The 15,735-nt window shown below is 46.8% G+C and overlaps 1 protein-coding gene and 1 pseudogene across 1 annotated transcript; one reads left to right on the forward strand and one right to left on the reverse strand.

Annotated features, from left to right (window-relative positions):
- LOC121273761 overlaps nucleotides 1-14,209 on the forward strand; it is a 21,909-nt pseudogene extending 7,700 nt beyond the window's left edge.
- LOC121273782 (zinc finger protein 239-like) lies at nucleotides 971-4,223 on the reverse strand. The gene is made up of 2 exons (XM_041180949.1): nucleotides 3,826-4,223; nucleotides 971-2,932 (listed from the first exon to the last, which is right to left on the reverse strand). Exon 2 carries the CDS (start codon nucleotides 2,576-2,578, stop codon nucleotides 1,991-1,993), a length of 588 nt encoding a protein of 195 aa, XP_041036883.1. The 5' UTR covers nucleotides 2,579-2,932; nucleotides 3,826-4,223; the 3' UTR covers nucleotides 971-1,990.
- Nucleotides 14,210-15,735: the final 1,526 nt, after the last annotated feature.

A 15,735-nucleotide genomic window follows, 5' to 3' on the forward strand; every position in this document is an offset into this window, starting at 1 on the left:
AACATGAGCTACCCTCCAATCCTCCGGCACCTCACCCATGGCTAAGGACATTTTAAATATTTCTGCCAGGGCCCCTGCAATTTCTACACTAGTCTCCCTCAAGGTCCGAGGGAATATCATGTCAGGCCCCAGGGGATTTGTCTACCTTTATTCGCTGTAAGGCAGCAAGCACCTCCTCCTCTTTAATCTCTATATGTTCCATGAAACTACTGCTTGTTTCCCTTCCTTCCTTATACACCATGCCAGTTTCCTGAGTAAATACTGATGCAAAAAAACTGTTTAAGATCTCCCCCATCTCGTGAGGCTCCACACATAGACGACAATTCTGATCTTCAAGGGGACCAAATGTGTCCCTTATTATCCTTTTACTCTTAATATACTTGTAGAAACCCTTCGGGTTTACCTTCACATTATCTGCCAAAGCAACCTCATGTCTTCTTTTTGCCTTCCTGATTTCCTTTTTTAGTATTTTCTTACATTTTCTATACTCTACAAGTACTTCATCTGCTTCTTGTTGCCTATACCTGCTATACACCTCTCTTCTTCTTAACTAGATCGCCAATATCCTTTGAAAACCAAGGTTCCCTATGCCTGTTAATTTTGCCTTTAATCCTGACAGGAACATGCAAACTCTGCACTCTCAAAATTTCGCCTTTGCATGCCTTCCACTTACTGAACACATCCTTGCCAGAAAACAACTTATGCCAATCCACTCTTCCTAGATCCTTTCTCATTTCCACAAAATTGGCCTTTCTCAACTTTAGAATCTCAACTCGAGGACCAGACCTATCCTTATCCATAACTAGCTTAAAACTAATGACATTGTGGTCACTGGACCAAAAATGTTCGCCTACACATACTTCTGTCACCTGACCTGTCTGGTTTCCTCTGTTAAAGAGCCTGACAACCCCTCACATGCACTCTCCCTAAAGTGCATATATTTAATCAAGTAAAGTCCAGAAAAATCAAATATTTTTACTGATAAAAGTTTATTAATGAAACAGAACATGGTTAAAAAACAGAAAATTACTTGAGGGTCAAAGACAACCAGAGTAAAAGGATGTGCACAATGTTCTGGACCAAAAGGTTTCTCTTTAATTCATCTGTCCCCTGTTTGCTGCCCTCTTTGTGGAACACCTCCGCTCAGTCCACAAGCATGACCCTGACCTTCCAGTTGCTGCCATTATAATTCACCACCTCGCTCTCATGCTCACATTTCTGTCCTCGGCCTGCTGCAATGTTCCCGAGAAACCCAACACAAGCTGGATGAACAGCACCTCATCCTCCGATGAGACATGTTACAGCTTCCTGGACTCAACATTGAGTTCAACAACTTCGGACCATCAACTCTGTTCTCTGTTTTAATTTTTTTCCCCAAATGCCAGTCTGCATCTTGTTTTCATGTTTTTTCTTTCAGACAGAGCTGTCCTTTATTCTGCCATTAACACTTACTCTGGGCCAATGTTTTGTGTCTTTACTACAACCATTATCTCTCCCTTTGTCTTTTGTTCCATGACATTTTTGTTATTTAAACTCACCTGCCCTCTAACCAATCCCTGACTTTCCCTTTTATTCTACCAGATCCTCCCCACCTTTCTCAACAGCATCGAACCCATCACATTTCTCCTTCTCTGAAGTTCTGAGGAAGACTCATTTTGGACTCGAAATGTTAACTCTGTTTCTCTCTCCAAAGATGTTGCCAGACCTGCTGAATTTTTCCAACACTTTCTGTATTTATTTTAGATCTACCTGTAGTGGTAGGGAAAACACTACTTACTATCCAGGATAAAACAAAGCTATTTAATGGAAATGTGCACTCCCAGGCTCAAAGAGCATCAGCCACTGGAAGCAAAGTCGTGAGACCGGCCTGTCCAGCAGAAAGAAACCCTCCGACCCCCCCCCACCCCACTTCACCGAGTGTCAGAATGAACATGGTTCAGTCCTGGATGTGATTAACAGCAGCAACAACAGCAGAATCCAACTCCTGCAATCACTTCTGAACTTGGTGTCGCTGCAGGTGGGACGACTGAGTGAATCCCTTCCCACACTCAGAGCAGGTGAACGGCCTCTCCCCAGTGTGAATACGCTTGTGTTTTCGGAGATCGGATGAATTACTGAATCGCTTCCCACACTCGGAGCAGGTGAATGGCCTCTCCCCAGTGTGAACCCGCTTGTGTGTCTGCAGGTGGGATGAATGACTGAATCCCTTCCCACACTCAATGCAGGTAAACGGCCTCTCCCCGGTGTGAACTCGCTGGTGTGTCTGCAGGTGAGATAACTGAGTGAATCCCTTCCCACAATCAGAGCAGGTGAACGGCCTCTCCCCGGTGTGAACCCGCTTGTGAGTCCGCAGGTTGGATGAATCAGTGAATCCCTTCCCACACTCGGAGCAGGTGAATGGCCTCTCCCCGGTGTGAACTCGCTGGTGTGATTGCAAGTAGGATAACTGGCTGAACCCCTTCCCACATACAGAGCAGATGAATGGCCTCTCCCCACTGTGACTGCGTTGATGAATTTCCAGCTGAGATGGGTATTTGAATCCCTTCCCACAGTCCCCACATTTCCATGGTTTCTCCATGGTTTGGATGTCCTTTTGCCTCTCCAGGTTCGACGATCTGTTGAAGTCCCGCACCCACAGCACAGATACGGTCTCTCTCCACTGTGGATGGCCCGATGTTTCTTCAGGCTGTGAAGCTGGTTAAAGCTCTTTACATCATCAGTGCACTGGAACAGACTCACCTGTGTGTGTCTCGGTACTTTTCAAGGTACATTGATATTTAAAATCTCTTGAAGCAGACAGAACAGACAAACATTTCTCCTTCTAGATTCAAAGGCTAACGATATTCAGGTCCCAGTGAATCAAGTGACTCTCAAATCTTGATGTGATGTTTGGTTTGAGATTTCTTTCTACAAATCCTCCCCTTCTAACATCCTGTAAAAGGAGTTTACAATAGTCATCACTGTCAGTACAAGATAGAAATTCAGAACAGACAATTCTAATTTCTATGGAACATTCTTTCGTCTCTTGTTCTCCAAAAGCTGTAATTCACCATCCCACACACTCTCCCTCCATTCTCCCTCTGCTGTACCTAATATACACCCAACAGTGCTGCACTAAAAACGTGTGCAATACACAGCCCTCTATTACAGGATTAGAGATAATGTGAGGGAGAACTCTATTTCGACAGCCAGTGGTGATGATCTGGAACTCGCTGCCTATGAGGGTGGTGGAAGCAGAGAGGGTCATTGATTTCAAAATGAAATTGGAGGTTCTCTTGAAGGAAATAAACTTGCAGGGAAGTGAGGATAAAGAGGGGTAATGGAACTGACTGGATTGCTCCACAGAGTGTCAGCTTGGACTCGAGTTGCTGAATAGAAGCCAACAGTGCCGCAATTATCCTATGCCTGAAAACCTAAAAATAGCTACAGTAAGATATTACTAGAAAGAATAATAAATGTACTTTATTACAGAACCATAAACAATATATCCAATGTGTATCATATAACAACACCAGACATATCTCTGCCCTATATTAATTTACTGTCCCCTTAAATGTCAGCCATCTCCTGGGGAAACCATCCCTTTAATTGTGAACATTAGGAAAGAGGCCATCCTTTTAGCCAGACAAATAATGTGTCAAGTTGAGGGAGCAAAGGATGTCAATGTCTTTAAGGGAGAGAGAGAGAGAGACCTGGGCCAACCTTTCCAGAGTCTGCACCCTCCCTGGATTCACTTCCTTTCCCTTCAGTTCCTGCAAGTCAACAATTTCCCCCCAGAATGAGAAAAGAAATGGAAAGGGGGAGAAAAGAAAGTGTTTTACTCACAGATGTTGGAGACAGGAGGAAGTTTTAGTCTGTGTGAAGCTCAATCTTCATTCAGAGAGAGAGGAGCAGCAGCTTTGCTGGACAGTGATGATCACGTTAACAAGCTCACTGCCCAACTTCCGCATTCAAACAACGGGGAAGCTCTGATTGGTTGGAGGACAAGCGTCCTTCCGGTTCTCCCGTCCTTCCCATTGGTCAATCCACCTGCATGCAGACAATGGGGGAATGTGGCAGCGGAGCCACGTGGGGCTGAGAGAGGACTTTGACGACAGCCGCGCTGAGCTGTTGTCCAATCCGCAGTATGCCCCTTCTGCAACCAGCGCTATTGCTGCCAATGGGACGCTGCGCTCTGGGAACGCCCCTCTCAGTCATTGTGACGTCCTCAACGGAACCCTGCCTGAATCAGCCAATAGGAATCACTCTGCTCCGCGGTGACGTCCTCGGGTTCCATTCCGCAGGCCAGGCGCGCGGACACGGGAGCCCCGCCTCCACCCATTGTTCCCCATCCCACTCACCCTCCTCGAGCCGAAGTTTCCAGGCAACCGCGCTGACGGCTTAGGCAAGAGCGGGAAGCCGCTCGATGAACTCCCTCCCCTTCCGCCCCTATGGCTCGTCCTAAAAGAGGTTGAGAGCAACCGCGGGCGGCAGACGCACTGCGCCTGCTCCGGGCAGCTCGGCTCAGCAGGGCTTTCTGTGCCTGCGTGCTGGGCTGCCAGCTGAGGGGAGGGACGGGAAGGGGGAGGGGAACTTTGCAAAATGTCTTCCCTTCATTTTCTTCCATGACATGCAGTTTGATTTTAAACTGCACAGCTTCAGTGACAGATGCATCAATTTAATGGAGCATCAGCATCTGCCCTGAAAACTCTTTCCAGACCTCACCAAGGGGATCAACGCCTGGCCCCTGGTATCTGCCCTGTGGGGCGTGGAGGGGCACCAGACTGGGCCTCAGTACCACGAGAGGGGGCAAATCCGGGATCCCCGGTCCCTGATGGTGATTTACCTCGGCTGGGAGGGAGTCCGGGTCCACTGGAGAGGGGTCGGGGGACATCGACTGGGGATGGTGGCGAAGCCCGACAGAGGCGAACAGCCATTGCTTATTCGTCAAGAATTTGTCTCCACATTTCACTCTCTGGTTGCGTGGGTGGTGGGGGGAGGGGGTTCAACTGACAATTGGCTGTGCCAACATTCAATAAGTGTCAGGGTCTGAGAGATCGACACTGCCTGGAGAATCCAGAATAACCTGGGCATAATCTCACGATAAGGGGCCCGATCATTTCGGACTTGAGATGAGGAGAAATTTATTCACTTTGGGGGGTGGGGGGTGGGGGGGTTGGGGGGGGGTGGTGCTGTGAATCCTTGGAGATTTCCACCAATTTGGTTCACCAATGCCCTTTAGGGAAGGAAATATGCTGCCATTACCTGGCCTGGCCCACATGTGACTCTGGACCCACAGTGGCGTGGTTGAACACTTAACTGCCCTCTGAAAGGACTTAGCAAAAGACAATTGTATCACACTGCTGTGGAAAAGTCTAACCAGGTGGACTGCAGAAGTTTAAGCAGGCGGCTCACCAGCTCCTTCTCAAGGGCAATTCGGGGATAGGCAACAACTTTTGGACTTGCCTCTGTGCCCACATCCCTTGAAAGAATAACCATAACTCAGAGGATTGTGGGTGCTCCGTGGCTGAGTATTTTCAAGACAGAAACAGATTGAATTTTGAAGGTAGCAGGACAGGTAGATAAGGTGGTTAAGAAGGTATATGGGATACTTTGCTTTAATAGCCGAGCCTAGAGTATAAGAGCAGGGAGATTATGCTGGAACTGTATCGAAAACTAGTTAGCCAACTGGAGTGGTGATGTTACACTGTTTGATCCCCTGTCGACCACACAAAAGTCAGGCTTCCTTTTAACCACTTTTATTCAAGCATATGCAAGGGAGCCGCAATTGTTCCTAAGAATGAAGACCCAGCTCCCTGACCGATTACATTTCACTACTTTTGTACCTTGTCTTATCATAATACATTTAATACATCCAATTGGTAACCAACACACCGGTTCCATACTATCTCTATCCTGTTGAGTAAATAAACATGTGATTTTGCTAACCAATTATTGTAAAGGATGTATACATAATTATATTATCCAATCAAAGTAAAAACATATACGCAAGGACCTTAATTCTCACAGCTCAAGACTATTTGTGTTTCATCAAAGCCCCCTCTTTGTCCATTGTTCATCTTCTCATATCTAAGCTAAAACCATCTGCCCCTTCCCTAAGTCATACTTTTGTCTCCAGTCTGACTCTGACGGTTTTTCTGGTTTTCCTCAACTGTTAAGAAGCTTAGCATCAATGGCTGACTGGAGATTTAAGTGTTATCAGCAAATTCTTATTGTGCTTTCTTTTAATATATTTAATTTCCCCCTAACAGTCCACAATTTGAGTACTGTGTTCTTATGACCAAGCAGTTGGTGAAGCTGAGTTATTTTTAAGAAATCCCAGAGGGAAACTTTAAACAACTGTCATAATCTAGAATTTTAAGTGTTATGTTGGAGATGCAGCTCTAAATTCAGGAATCAGACCACCAGTTCTTGAGGTTTTATGTTAAACTAAATGAAACATTTTATTAATTTACACAGGTTAAAACATATGTACACATGGCTTCAAATTACTACGATCATAACTTTTAACAAATTTCCAAACTAATCTCCATTAAGGCAACAGCAACCCATAGACTTAACCGAACACCAGGCAAAGCATTTTCACCTTACAAATTCAAAATGAAGTTCTTTTCACTTTTGGTTCCTGTGGAGACAGTTGGAGGCTTGCAGCTGCTTTTGATTTCACATTGCCTCTGCTCTACACACGCAAAATGATCACCTTGTTATGCCTAGCACAGCCCATTGGATGTAAATTCTCATTGTATCACCAGTCTCTTCTAACAATATAACCCCTTTCATGGTACCAATTTTATTAGTGATATAAACATATTGCTTGGCCTCTGCTAGCTAGGTGCCAGAATTCACCCTACTTCTTGAATGCTCGATTCAAAAAAATGCAAATGCACTCTATCTCTCTTACATCTCAAAGCTAGTTCACATACACCCAGACTAGCTGGCTTTAATCCAAATAAGACACACCCACAGACTAAACCACTATTTTAAAAGAAAAATATTTTCCAATAATATTATATGCTTTAATATCTTCATGACATATGTTCAGTTCTGGTCCCCTCATTACAAGAAGGATGTAATTGCACTGGAGAGGGTACGGAGGAGATTTACAAAAATTTTTCCAGGGCTGGAAAATTGCAGCTAGGAGGGAAGATTGGATAGGCTGGGACTGTTCTCCTTGGAACAGAGGAGGCTGAGAGGAGATTTCATGGAGATGTACAAAATTGCTGAGCGGCCTGGATAGTGGGGATGGGAGGGGCCTAGTTAATGAACTGTGAGGTCAGTGACTAGGGGGCATAGGTTTAAAGTGATTGGTAGAAAGATTAGAGGGGAGAAGAGGAAAAATCTTTTCGCCCAGATAGTGATAGGGGACTGGAACTCACTACCTTGAAAGGGAAGTCGAGGCAGAAAAACCTCAATTCATTTAAAAGGTGTCTGGACATGCACCCAAAGTCCCATAACCTCCAGGGCTATGGACCAAGTGCTGGAAAGTGGATTTAGGCTGGGCGGCTCATTTCCTGGCTGGCACAGCCATGATGGGGCAGAGTGGCCTCCTTCTGTGTCGAGAATTTTCCAACATTTCCTAAATTTGGGAAAAGGGAGAACGTGCAGGGATGTGGGGAGAGGTTGGGGGAGCCTTCTTCAGAGAGTCAACATGGACATAATGGGCTGAAGGGCCTTCTTCTGTGCTGTAATGATACTATACTGGAGTAGTGCAGCAAGATGGAGGTAGAAGATTCCCCAAGATCTTACTGAATGGCAGAATAGGCTTGAGGGGCTGAATGGCCTCCTCTGGCTCCTATTTCTTACATCCCCATATTATCAGAATCACCTGCAGAGAATGGGAGCATCTAACATATAGAGCAAACAATGAGGTCAGAGAGGGGAGAAAGGAGTGAGCGTGAGTGGTTGGGGAGGAGTTAACAGATGAGATAGGGGGAACAATTGAATCCATCCAAGAACTGTCCCATTCGATAAGACCATAAGACGTAGGAGCAGATGTAGGCCATTCGGTCCATCGAGTCTGCTCCCCCATTCAATGAGATCATGGCTGATCTGATAATCCTCAACTCCACTTTCCTGCCTTTTCCCCCATAACCCTTGATTCTCTTACTGATTAAAAATCTGTCCATCTCCGCCTTGAATATACTGAATGACCCAGCCTCTACAGCCCGCTGCAGTAAAGAATTCCACAGATTGACCACCCTCTGAGAGAAGGAATTCCTCCTCATCTCTGTTTTAAATGGGTGACCCCTTACTCTGAGATTATGCCCACTGGTCCTAGACTCTTCCACAAGGGGAAGCAACCTCTCAGCACCTACCCTGTCAAGCCTCCTAAGAATCATATCTGTTTCAATAAGGTCACCTCTCATTCTTCTGAACTCCAATGAGTACAGGCCCAACTGACTCAACCTCTCCTCATAAGAAAATCCCTCCATACCCAGGATCAACCTAGTGAACCTTCTGAATCTCTACCCTGCACTGACAGCGATGATTATTGTAAACCCCTTTTACAAGTAGTTAGAAGGGGAGGATTTACAGATGGGTAATTCAAGGCTAAATGTTACATGGAGGGTCCGACAGATCTGACCTGATTCATCCGGACCTGAATATCCTCAGCTTTTGAATGTGGCAGGCCATGGGGCTGTTCACAGTTGGGAGGAAGCATACGTGTGCCCGGACTGTGAGCAGATACTCAGCCACCTGTCCAACCTGGAGAGGCACAGGCACATTCACACCGGGGACCAGCCCTCCCAGATATGAGGACAGCGGGAAGTGAATAATTTATCCGTCCGTGCTGAAAACTCACTGGCAAGTTCACACTGGGGAGAGGCTGTTCACCTCTCTAAGCACAATGAGAAATTCGCTGACCCCCTCCAACCTGCAAGTTCCAGCCTGACGCACTAGCAAGTTCATGTTTGACTGCAGGGGTTGGATTCTGCTGTTATTGCTGCTGCTAATCACATCCAGGACTGATCCATAACAAAAACAGAATTACCCAGAAAAACTCAGCAGGTCTGGCCTCATCGGCGGAGAAGGAAAGAGTTGACGTTTCGAGTCCTCATGACCCTTCAACAGAACCATGTGCATTCTGACAGTTGGGGCCTGTTTCTGCTGATGTTAATAATCCCCGTAACTGGGCTGGCCAACATGTGACTGGATAAATGGCAAATAAATCAGCTTTGTTTTGGACACACAGTTTGTTGAGTCCTTGATGTCATGGAGAGAAATAAAGGTATGTTTTAAGCAGAGACTCAAAAGACGAGTGGAGGGAATTCCAGAGCTTAGGAGTCTGGCAGCTGAAGACTGAAAGAGTGTCAGCCCTGGATTATTATTTTTTATTCATTTGTGGTGGGATATGGGCATCACTGACTGGACCAGCATTTAATTGCCCTGCTTCAGAGCATTTTAAGAGTCAACCACATTGCTGTGGGTCTGCAGTCACGTGTTGGCCAGACCCGGTAAGGACAGCAGATTTCGCTTCCCTAAAGGGCATTCAAGAACCAGATGGGTTTTTACAACAATCAGTTTATTATTTGACATTCAATTCCAGATTTTTATTGGATTCGAATTTCATCCATCTGCCATGGTGATTCGATCCTGGGTCCCCAGAGCATTATCCTGGGTTACTATTCCAGCGACAGTACCACTATGCCACACGTCCACCAATGTGGGTGGGTGTTGGGGGGTGGGGTGTTGGGAGAAGGTGTTCAAGTCTGTGGAGCAGGGACTCGAACCCAAAACCTTCAGACTCAGAGGCAAAAGTCTGGGACTGGTCCCTGGTGTTCGGAGAAATGATGTGAAGTCTCAGTACCCACAGCATTCAGCTTCCCATTTGTACATTCCAGGGTCAACAGGTCGAGCTGAGAAACTGGCCACAGTTCACAAGAAGCAAGGTGAAAGCTAAAGAAATAAACACCCAGAGTGCGGTTGAGGGAAATAGCATAGATGTATTAACACCAGCAGGAACACACTCCAGCTGTTGGAGTGAACATAGCTCAGTCCTGGGTGTGATTAGCAGCAGCAATAACAACAGAATCCGACCCCAGCAGTCAAACATGGACTTGCTGGTGTGTCAGGAGAGGGTATGAGTAAATGAATATCTTTCTACACACAAACCTTTTAAACAGCCACTCATTGTTGAGAACGTGCTGGTGTGTCAGCAGGCTGGAGGACTGGCTGAATTCCTTAACACACACAAAGCATTGGAACAGCCTCTTGGCAGTGCGGACTCGCTGGCGTCACAAGCTAGTTGGCTGACTCAGTGATTCCCTTCCCACAGCTGGGACCAGTGAATGGCCTCTCCCCAGTGTGACCATAGGACTGAGTTTCCGGCATGCCAGTTTCTCAAAATTCCTCCCACAGTTGCTTTTATATGGCTTGTCCTCCAGCCTCATGACAGTTTTCCGTCATGAGGCTGAAGCCTCGTCCACACACACACAGAACAGGTGCATGGTCTCTCCCCGCTGTGAATGGTGTGAGGTTTTTTTCAGGCTGTGTAGCTGGTTGAAGCTCTTTCACAGCCAGTGCACTGGAACGCTCTCACATGGGTGTGTGTGTGTCTCGGTGATATTCCAGTCACACTGATGCCTGAAAACTCTTCCATACGAAGAATGGATGCACATTTCCCCTTTCACATTCAAAGGCCGGTGGTCATCAGGTCCTGATGATTCTAGCTGGCATGGAACATCCTTCTCCTGCTCAAACTATAAATCTCTGCACTGAAACCTCCCACCCCAACGCACACTCTTCGCTTTATCAATTGTAACTATAATTCATCCTGCTATCCTCCTCCTGCATTTTCCCCAATTCTCCTCCCTTCAAGATGCTGACTCTCGGGTTTAGTTTCACACTCACCTATTGCCCTCCCCAATATGTCACCCAGGTGTCTGAATTTTTTACACCTGAATTTAACAAACTGTTTGTTCGGGAGGGGCGCCACAATCAAAGCCAGTGACTACTTTGTATCAGGGTGGGGTCACTGCGCCCCCCCCCCTCCACTTTCCATCCCAGTCCCTGGAGTTTGGAGGCTGGGCTCCGGATGCGTAATGGCGGTCGCAGCTCCCACATTCCCCCGCGCTGGGAAACCGCTCCATCCGCCGCGCGGGAGGGTGGCTGGGGACTGCGCATGGGCACTGGGGCGGAGAGATGCGCCTGTGCAGTGGGAGAGGAGGGAAATACGCATGTGCCGCGAGAGGCAAGGCGCTGAACAAACCCCGCGCTTTGATTGGCCAGAGCAGCACAGCCTGTCCAGTCCTCCGGCTGTTCCCATTGGCCAACGGCACAGGAGGTGAAAGTTTCTCCCATCCCCCCACGTGGGGTCCCCTTCCTCATTGTCTTCATGCGGGGGATGGGGGCCGGTTTTGACCAATGGAACGAGTTGGAGGACCGGAAGGACTCTGCTCCGCCAGCCAATCAGCGCTTCCCCCATTGTCTGAATGTGGAAGTTGGACAATGAGCTTGTTCACCTGCTCATCACTGCCCAGCAAAGCTGCTGCTCCTCCCTCTGAATGAAGATTGAGCTTCACACAGACTAAAACTTCCTCATGTGTCCAACATCTGTGAGTAAAACACTTTCTTTTCTCCCCCTTTCCATTTCTTTTCTCATTCTGGGGGCAATTGTTGACTTACAGGAACTGAAGGGAAAGGAAGTGAATCCAGGAAGGGTGCAGACTCTGGAAAGGTTGGCCCAGGTCTCTCTCTCTCTCTCTTAAAGACATTGACATCCTTTGCTCCCTCAGTTTGACACATTTATTTGTCTGGCTAAAAGGATGGTCCCTTTCCTAACGTTCACAATGAAAAGGCTGGTTTCCCCAGGAGATGGATGACATTTAAGGGGGCAGTAAATTAATATAGGACAGAGATGTGTCTGGTGTTGTTGTATGGCACGTATTAGAAATATCATTATTCATGGTTCTGTAATAAAGTACATTTGTTATTTCTAGTCTTGTAATATAGCCCTGTAGCTACGTTATATATTTCCAGTCATAGAGTCGTAATGGCACAGAAGGAGACCATTCAGCAACTCGAGTCCATGCCGACTTTCTGTGGAGCATTCCAGTCAGTTCCATTCCCCCTCTATATCCCTGTTTCCCTGCAAGTTTATTGCTTTTAAGTGTCCATCCAATTTCAATTTGAAATTATTGATCGTCCCCGCTTCCACCATCGTAGGCAACAAGCTCCAGGTCATCATCACTCGCTGCCTTAGTAACGTTCTTCTTCATACCCCCATGTATCTCTAATCAAGTAATCCAGTACTGTATATTACACACATTTTTCATCCAGTAAACATATATATACAGAAGCTGTGAACATAGATAAATTGATCAGCATGAATTAGTACCTTCAGGAGAATTGATAGGGGTATATTAGGTACAGCAGAATAAGATTGGAGGGAGAGTGTGTGGGATGGAGATTTACAGATTTGGGGCACGAGAGAAAAGAATGTTCAACAGAATTGCCTGTTCTGAATTTCTATCCTGTATTGACAATGATGACTTCTGTAAACTCCCTTTTACAGATATTGGAAGGGGAGTATTTGTAGACAGAAATCTCAAACCAAACATCACATCAAGACCTGACAGAGTCACTCGATTCATTGGAACTTGAATATCATCGGCCTTTGAATCTAGAAGGAGAAATGTTTGTCTGTTCTGTTTGCTTCAAAAGATTGCTGGAAAGCACTGAGACACACACACCCGAATGAGAGTGTCTCCAGTGCACTGGCTGTGGAAAGAGCTTTAACCAGTTACACAGCCTGAAAAAACATCACACCATTCACAGCGGGGAGAAGCCGTACACGTGTCTTGTGTGTGGACGCAGCTTCAACTGATCGTCAAACCTGGAGAGACACAAGTACACCTGCATGATGGAGAAACCGTGGAAATGTGGGGACTGTGGGAAGGGATTTCGGTTCCCATCTGCGCTGGAAACTCATCGACGCATTCACACTGGGGAGAGGCCGTTCATCTGCTCTAAGTGTGGGAAGGGATTCAGTGGTTCATCCCAGCTGCAGACACACCAGCGAGTTCACACCGGGGAGAAATGGTTCGCCTGCTCAATGTGTGGGAAGGGATTCACCCAGTTATCCAATCTGCAGAGACACCATCGAGTTCACACTGGGGAGAGACCGATCACCAGCCCTGTATTTGTGAAACAATTCAATAAGTTATCCCGTTTGCTGAGACACCAGCGAGTTCACACCGGGGAGAGGCTGTTTCCGTGCTCTGAGTGTGGGAAGGGATTCAGTAAGTCATCCAACCTGCTGATACACCAGCGAGTTCACACTGGGGAGAGGCCGTTCATCTGCTCCGAGTGTGGAAAGGCATTCAGTCGGACATCCACCCTGCTGGAACACCAGCGGGTTCACACTGGGGAGAGGCCGTACACCTGCTCGGAGTGTGGGAAGGGATTCATTCAGTCATCCAAGCTGCAGACACACCAGCGAGTTCACACTGGGGAGAGGCCGTTCACCTGCTCCGAGTGTGGGAAGGGATTCACTGATTCTTCCACCCTGCTGAGACACCAGCGAGTTCACACTGAGGAGAGGCCATTCACCTGCTCTCAGTGTGGGAAGGGATTCACTGATTCATCCAACCTGGTGTCACACCAGCGAATTCACACCGGGGAGAAGCCGTTCACCTGCTCCGAGTGTGGGAAGGGATTCACTAAGTCATCCAACCTGCTGATGCACCAGCGAGTTCACACCGGGGAGAGGCCATTCACCTGCTCTGAGTGTGGGAAGGGTTTCGCTGATTCATCCACACTGCTAAGACACCAGCGAATTCACACCGGGGAGAGACCGTTCACCTGCTCTGAGTGTGGGAAGGGATTCACTCAGTTGTCCCACTTGCTCACACACCAGCGAGTTCACACGAGGGAGAGGCCATTCACCTGCTCTGCATGTGGGAAGAGATTCACTCGGTTATCCAACCTGCAGAGACACCAGCGAGTTCACTCCGGGGAGAGGCCATTCACCTGCTCTCAGTGTGGGAAGGGATTCACTCAGTTATCCACCCTGCTGACACACCAGCAGGTTCACACTGGGGAGAGGCCGTTCAACTGCTCTGCATGTGGGAAGGGATTCACTCGGTTACCCAATCTGCAGAGACATCAGCGAGTTCACACTGGGGAGAGGCCATTCACCTGCGCTCAATGTGGGAAAGGATTCACTCAGTTATCCCACCTGCAGAAACACCAGCAAGTTCACAAGTGATTCCAGGGGTTGGATTATGCTGTTATTGCTGCTGTTAATCACATCCAAGACTGAACCATGTTCATTCTGACACTTGGTGAAGTGGGAGGGTCAGAGGGTTTCTTTCTGCTGGTCTGGCCGGTCTCGCGACTTTGCTTCCAGTGGGCTGATGCTCTTTAAAGCTTGTTGTGAAAACCTGGTTTCAAATTTCCTGTAGATCATAAATTGAAGGGTGTTTTGAAGGTAGGAGATATTTGGTTTGCTTTCCTGTTTGGAACATCCCAAAGAATGCCATGTTGCTATGGAGATGGGCTGTGGGGTTGCAAAGGTTATTTTTGTTTAATTTATCTTGGTGTTTCTCATAGAGGGCCGTTACAGATTTGACCTTGTGTAGCTTGTAGCTCATCTAGAATTGGTGAGGGGAAATGAAGCTGGAAGATTTGCCTAGCTTGGAGCTCGAGGAAGAAATCTCCAGTGACCGTCATGGTGAAAGCCCTTGTGGCAGAAAGCAGTCAGCTTGAACTGTGAGCTTGTGAAGAAGCTGTGGGAGCAGGCTGGGGGAAAGCCAGCTGCCTGGTCAAAGTCAGGTCAAGTAGGCAGTGACGCTTTACGCTTGAGCTGAGGAATCGACAGTCTGAAAGAAAATTTGGAGGGTTGATTCACCAAAAGCTAATGGAAAGGTGCTCAGGATATCATGGACCTCAAAGGAGTAGCTGGAACACTGAGGAGGAATCAAAGTGAATTCCAGAGGGCTGTGGCATACCTTTGGGTTAGTCCCAGAAAAAGTGAATGAACCTTCAAGATCTCGTAATACATAAAGGAACTCCTGGGTGGGACTCAGATGTAGGATGGGGTTTATAACTTAAGTAATTACAAAACATAGGTTGGTCATGCTTACTTCCTTCAATTTTTTTTTAACACTAAACTTTGTTTGTGTTTAAAGGCTTGAAATCTTGTGGTCTGGTTCTTTCAGTTAATTACTGGGTGTTCAGATTTCTCTTTAAACATTGATGGTCTCAATCAGGATTGTAACAGTCTGGAGTGTGCGTTTCCACTGAAATGATCCACAAAAGCTGATGGACATTTATTTTATCCTGGACAGTAAATAGTGTTTTTCCTACCACTACAGGTTGATCTAAAATAAATACATTTGTCTCAGTTCCATTGAGTCTACAGCACAGGGCCAGGTCAGTCAGCTCAATTGGTCTCTGTCAGTATTTATGATCCACATGAACCTCCACTCACCCCTCTTCATCTCCCCCCATCAGCACATCCTTCTATTCCTTTCTACCTCATGTATGTGTCTTGCTTCCTCTGTTTGGTAATAGAGATGGTTTAAGTAAGTTATATTTGTATTTGTGGGTGCTAGGAATGAGTTTTAGCTTTAAAGTTTAAGTTTGACATGTATTTCTGTATTTGCATGTTAAGAAAAGGTCAAGTTGAGTTTTAGTTTCACTTTAAAAGGTGCCTGCATTTCTATTGAGAGTTTACAACTGTAAGAGAAGCTAAGCAAACAAGAGTAGAAAAACTGGGCTGTTGCCTAGCAA

This window comes from Carcharodon carcharias (genome assembly GCF_017639515.1).
Source record: "Carcharodon carcharias isolate sCarCar2 chromosome 27 unlocalized genomic scaffold, sCarCar2.pri SUPER_27_unloc_1, whole genome shotgun sequence".
Lineage (NCBI taxonomy): Eukaryota > Metazoa > Chordata > Chondrichthyes > Lamniformes > Lamnidae > Carcharodon > Carcharodon carcharias.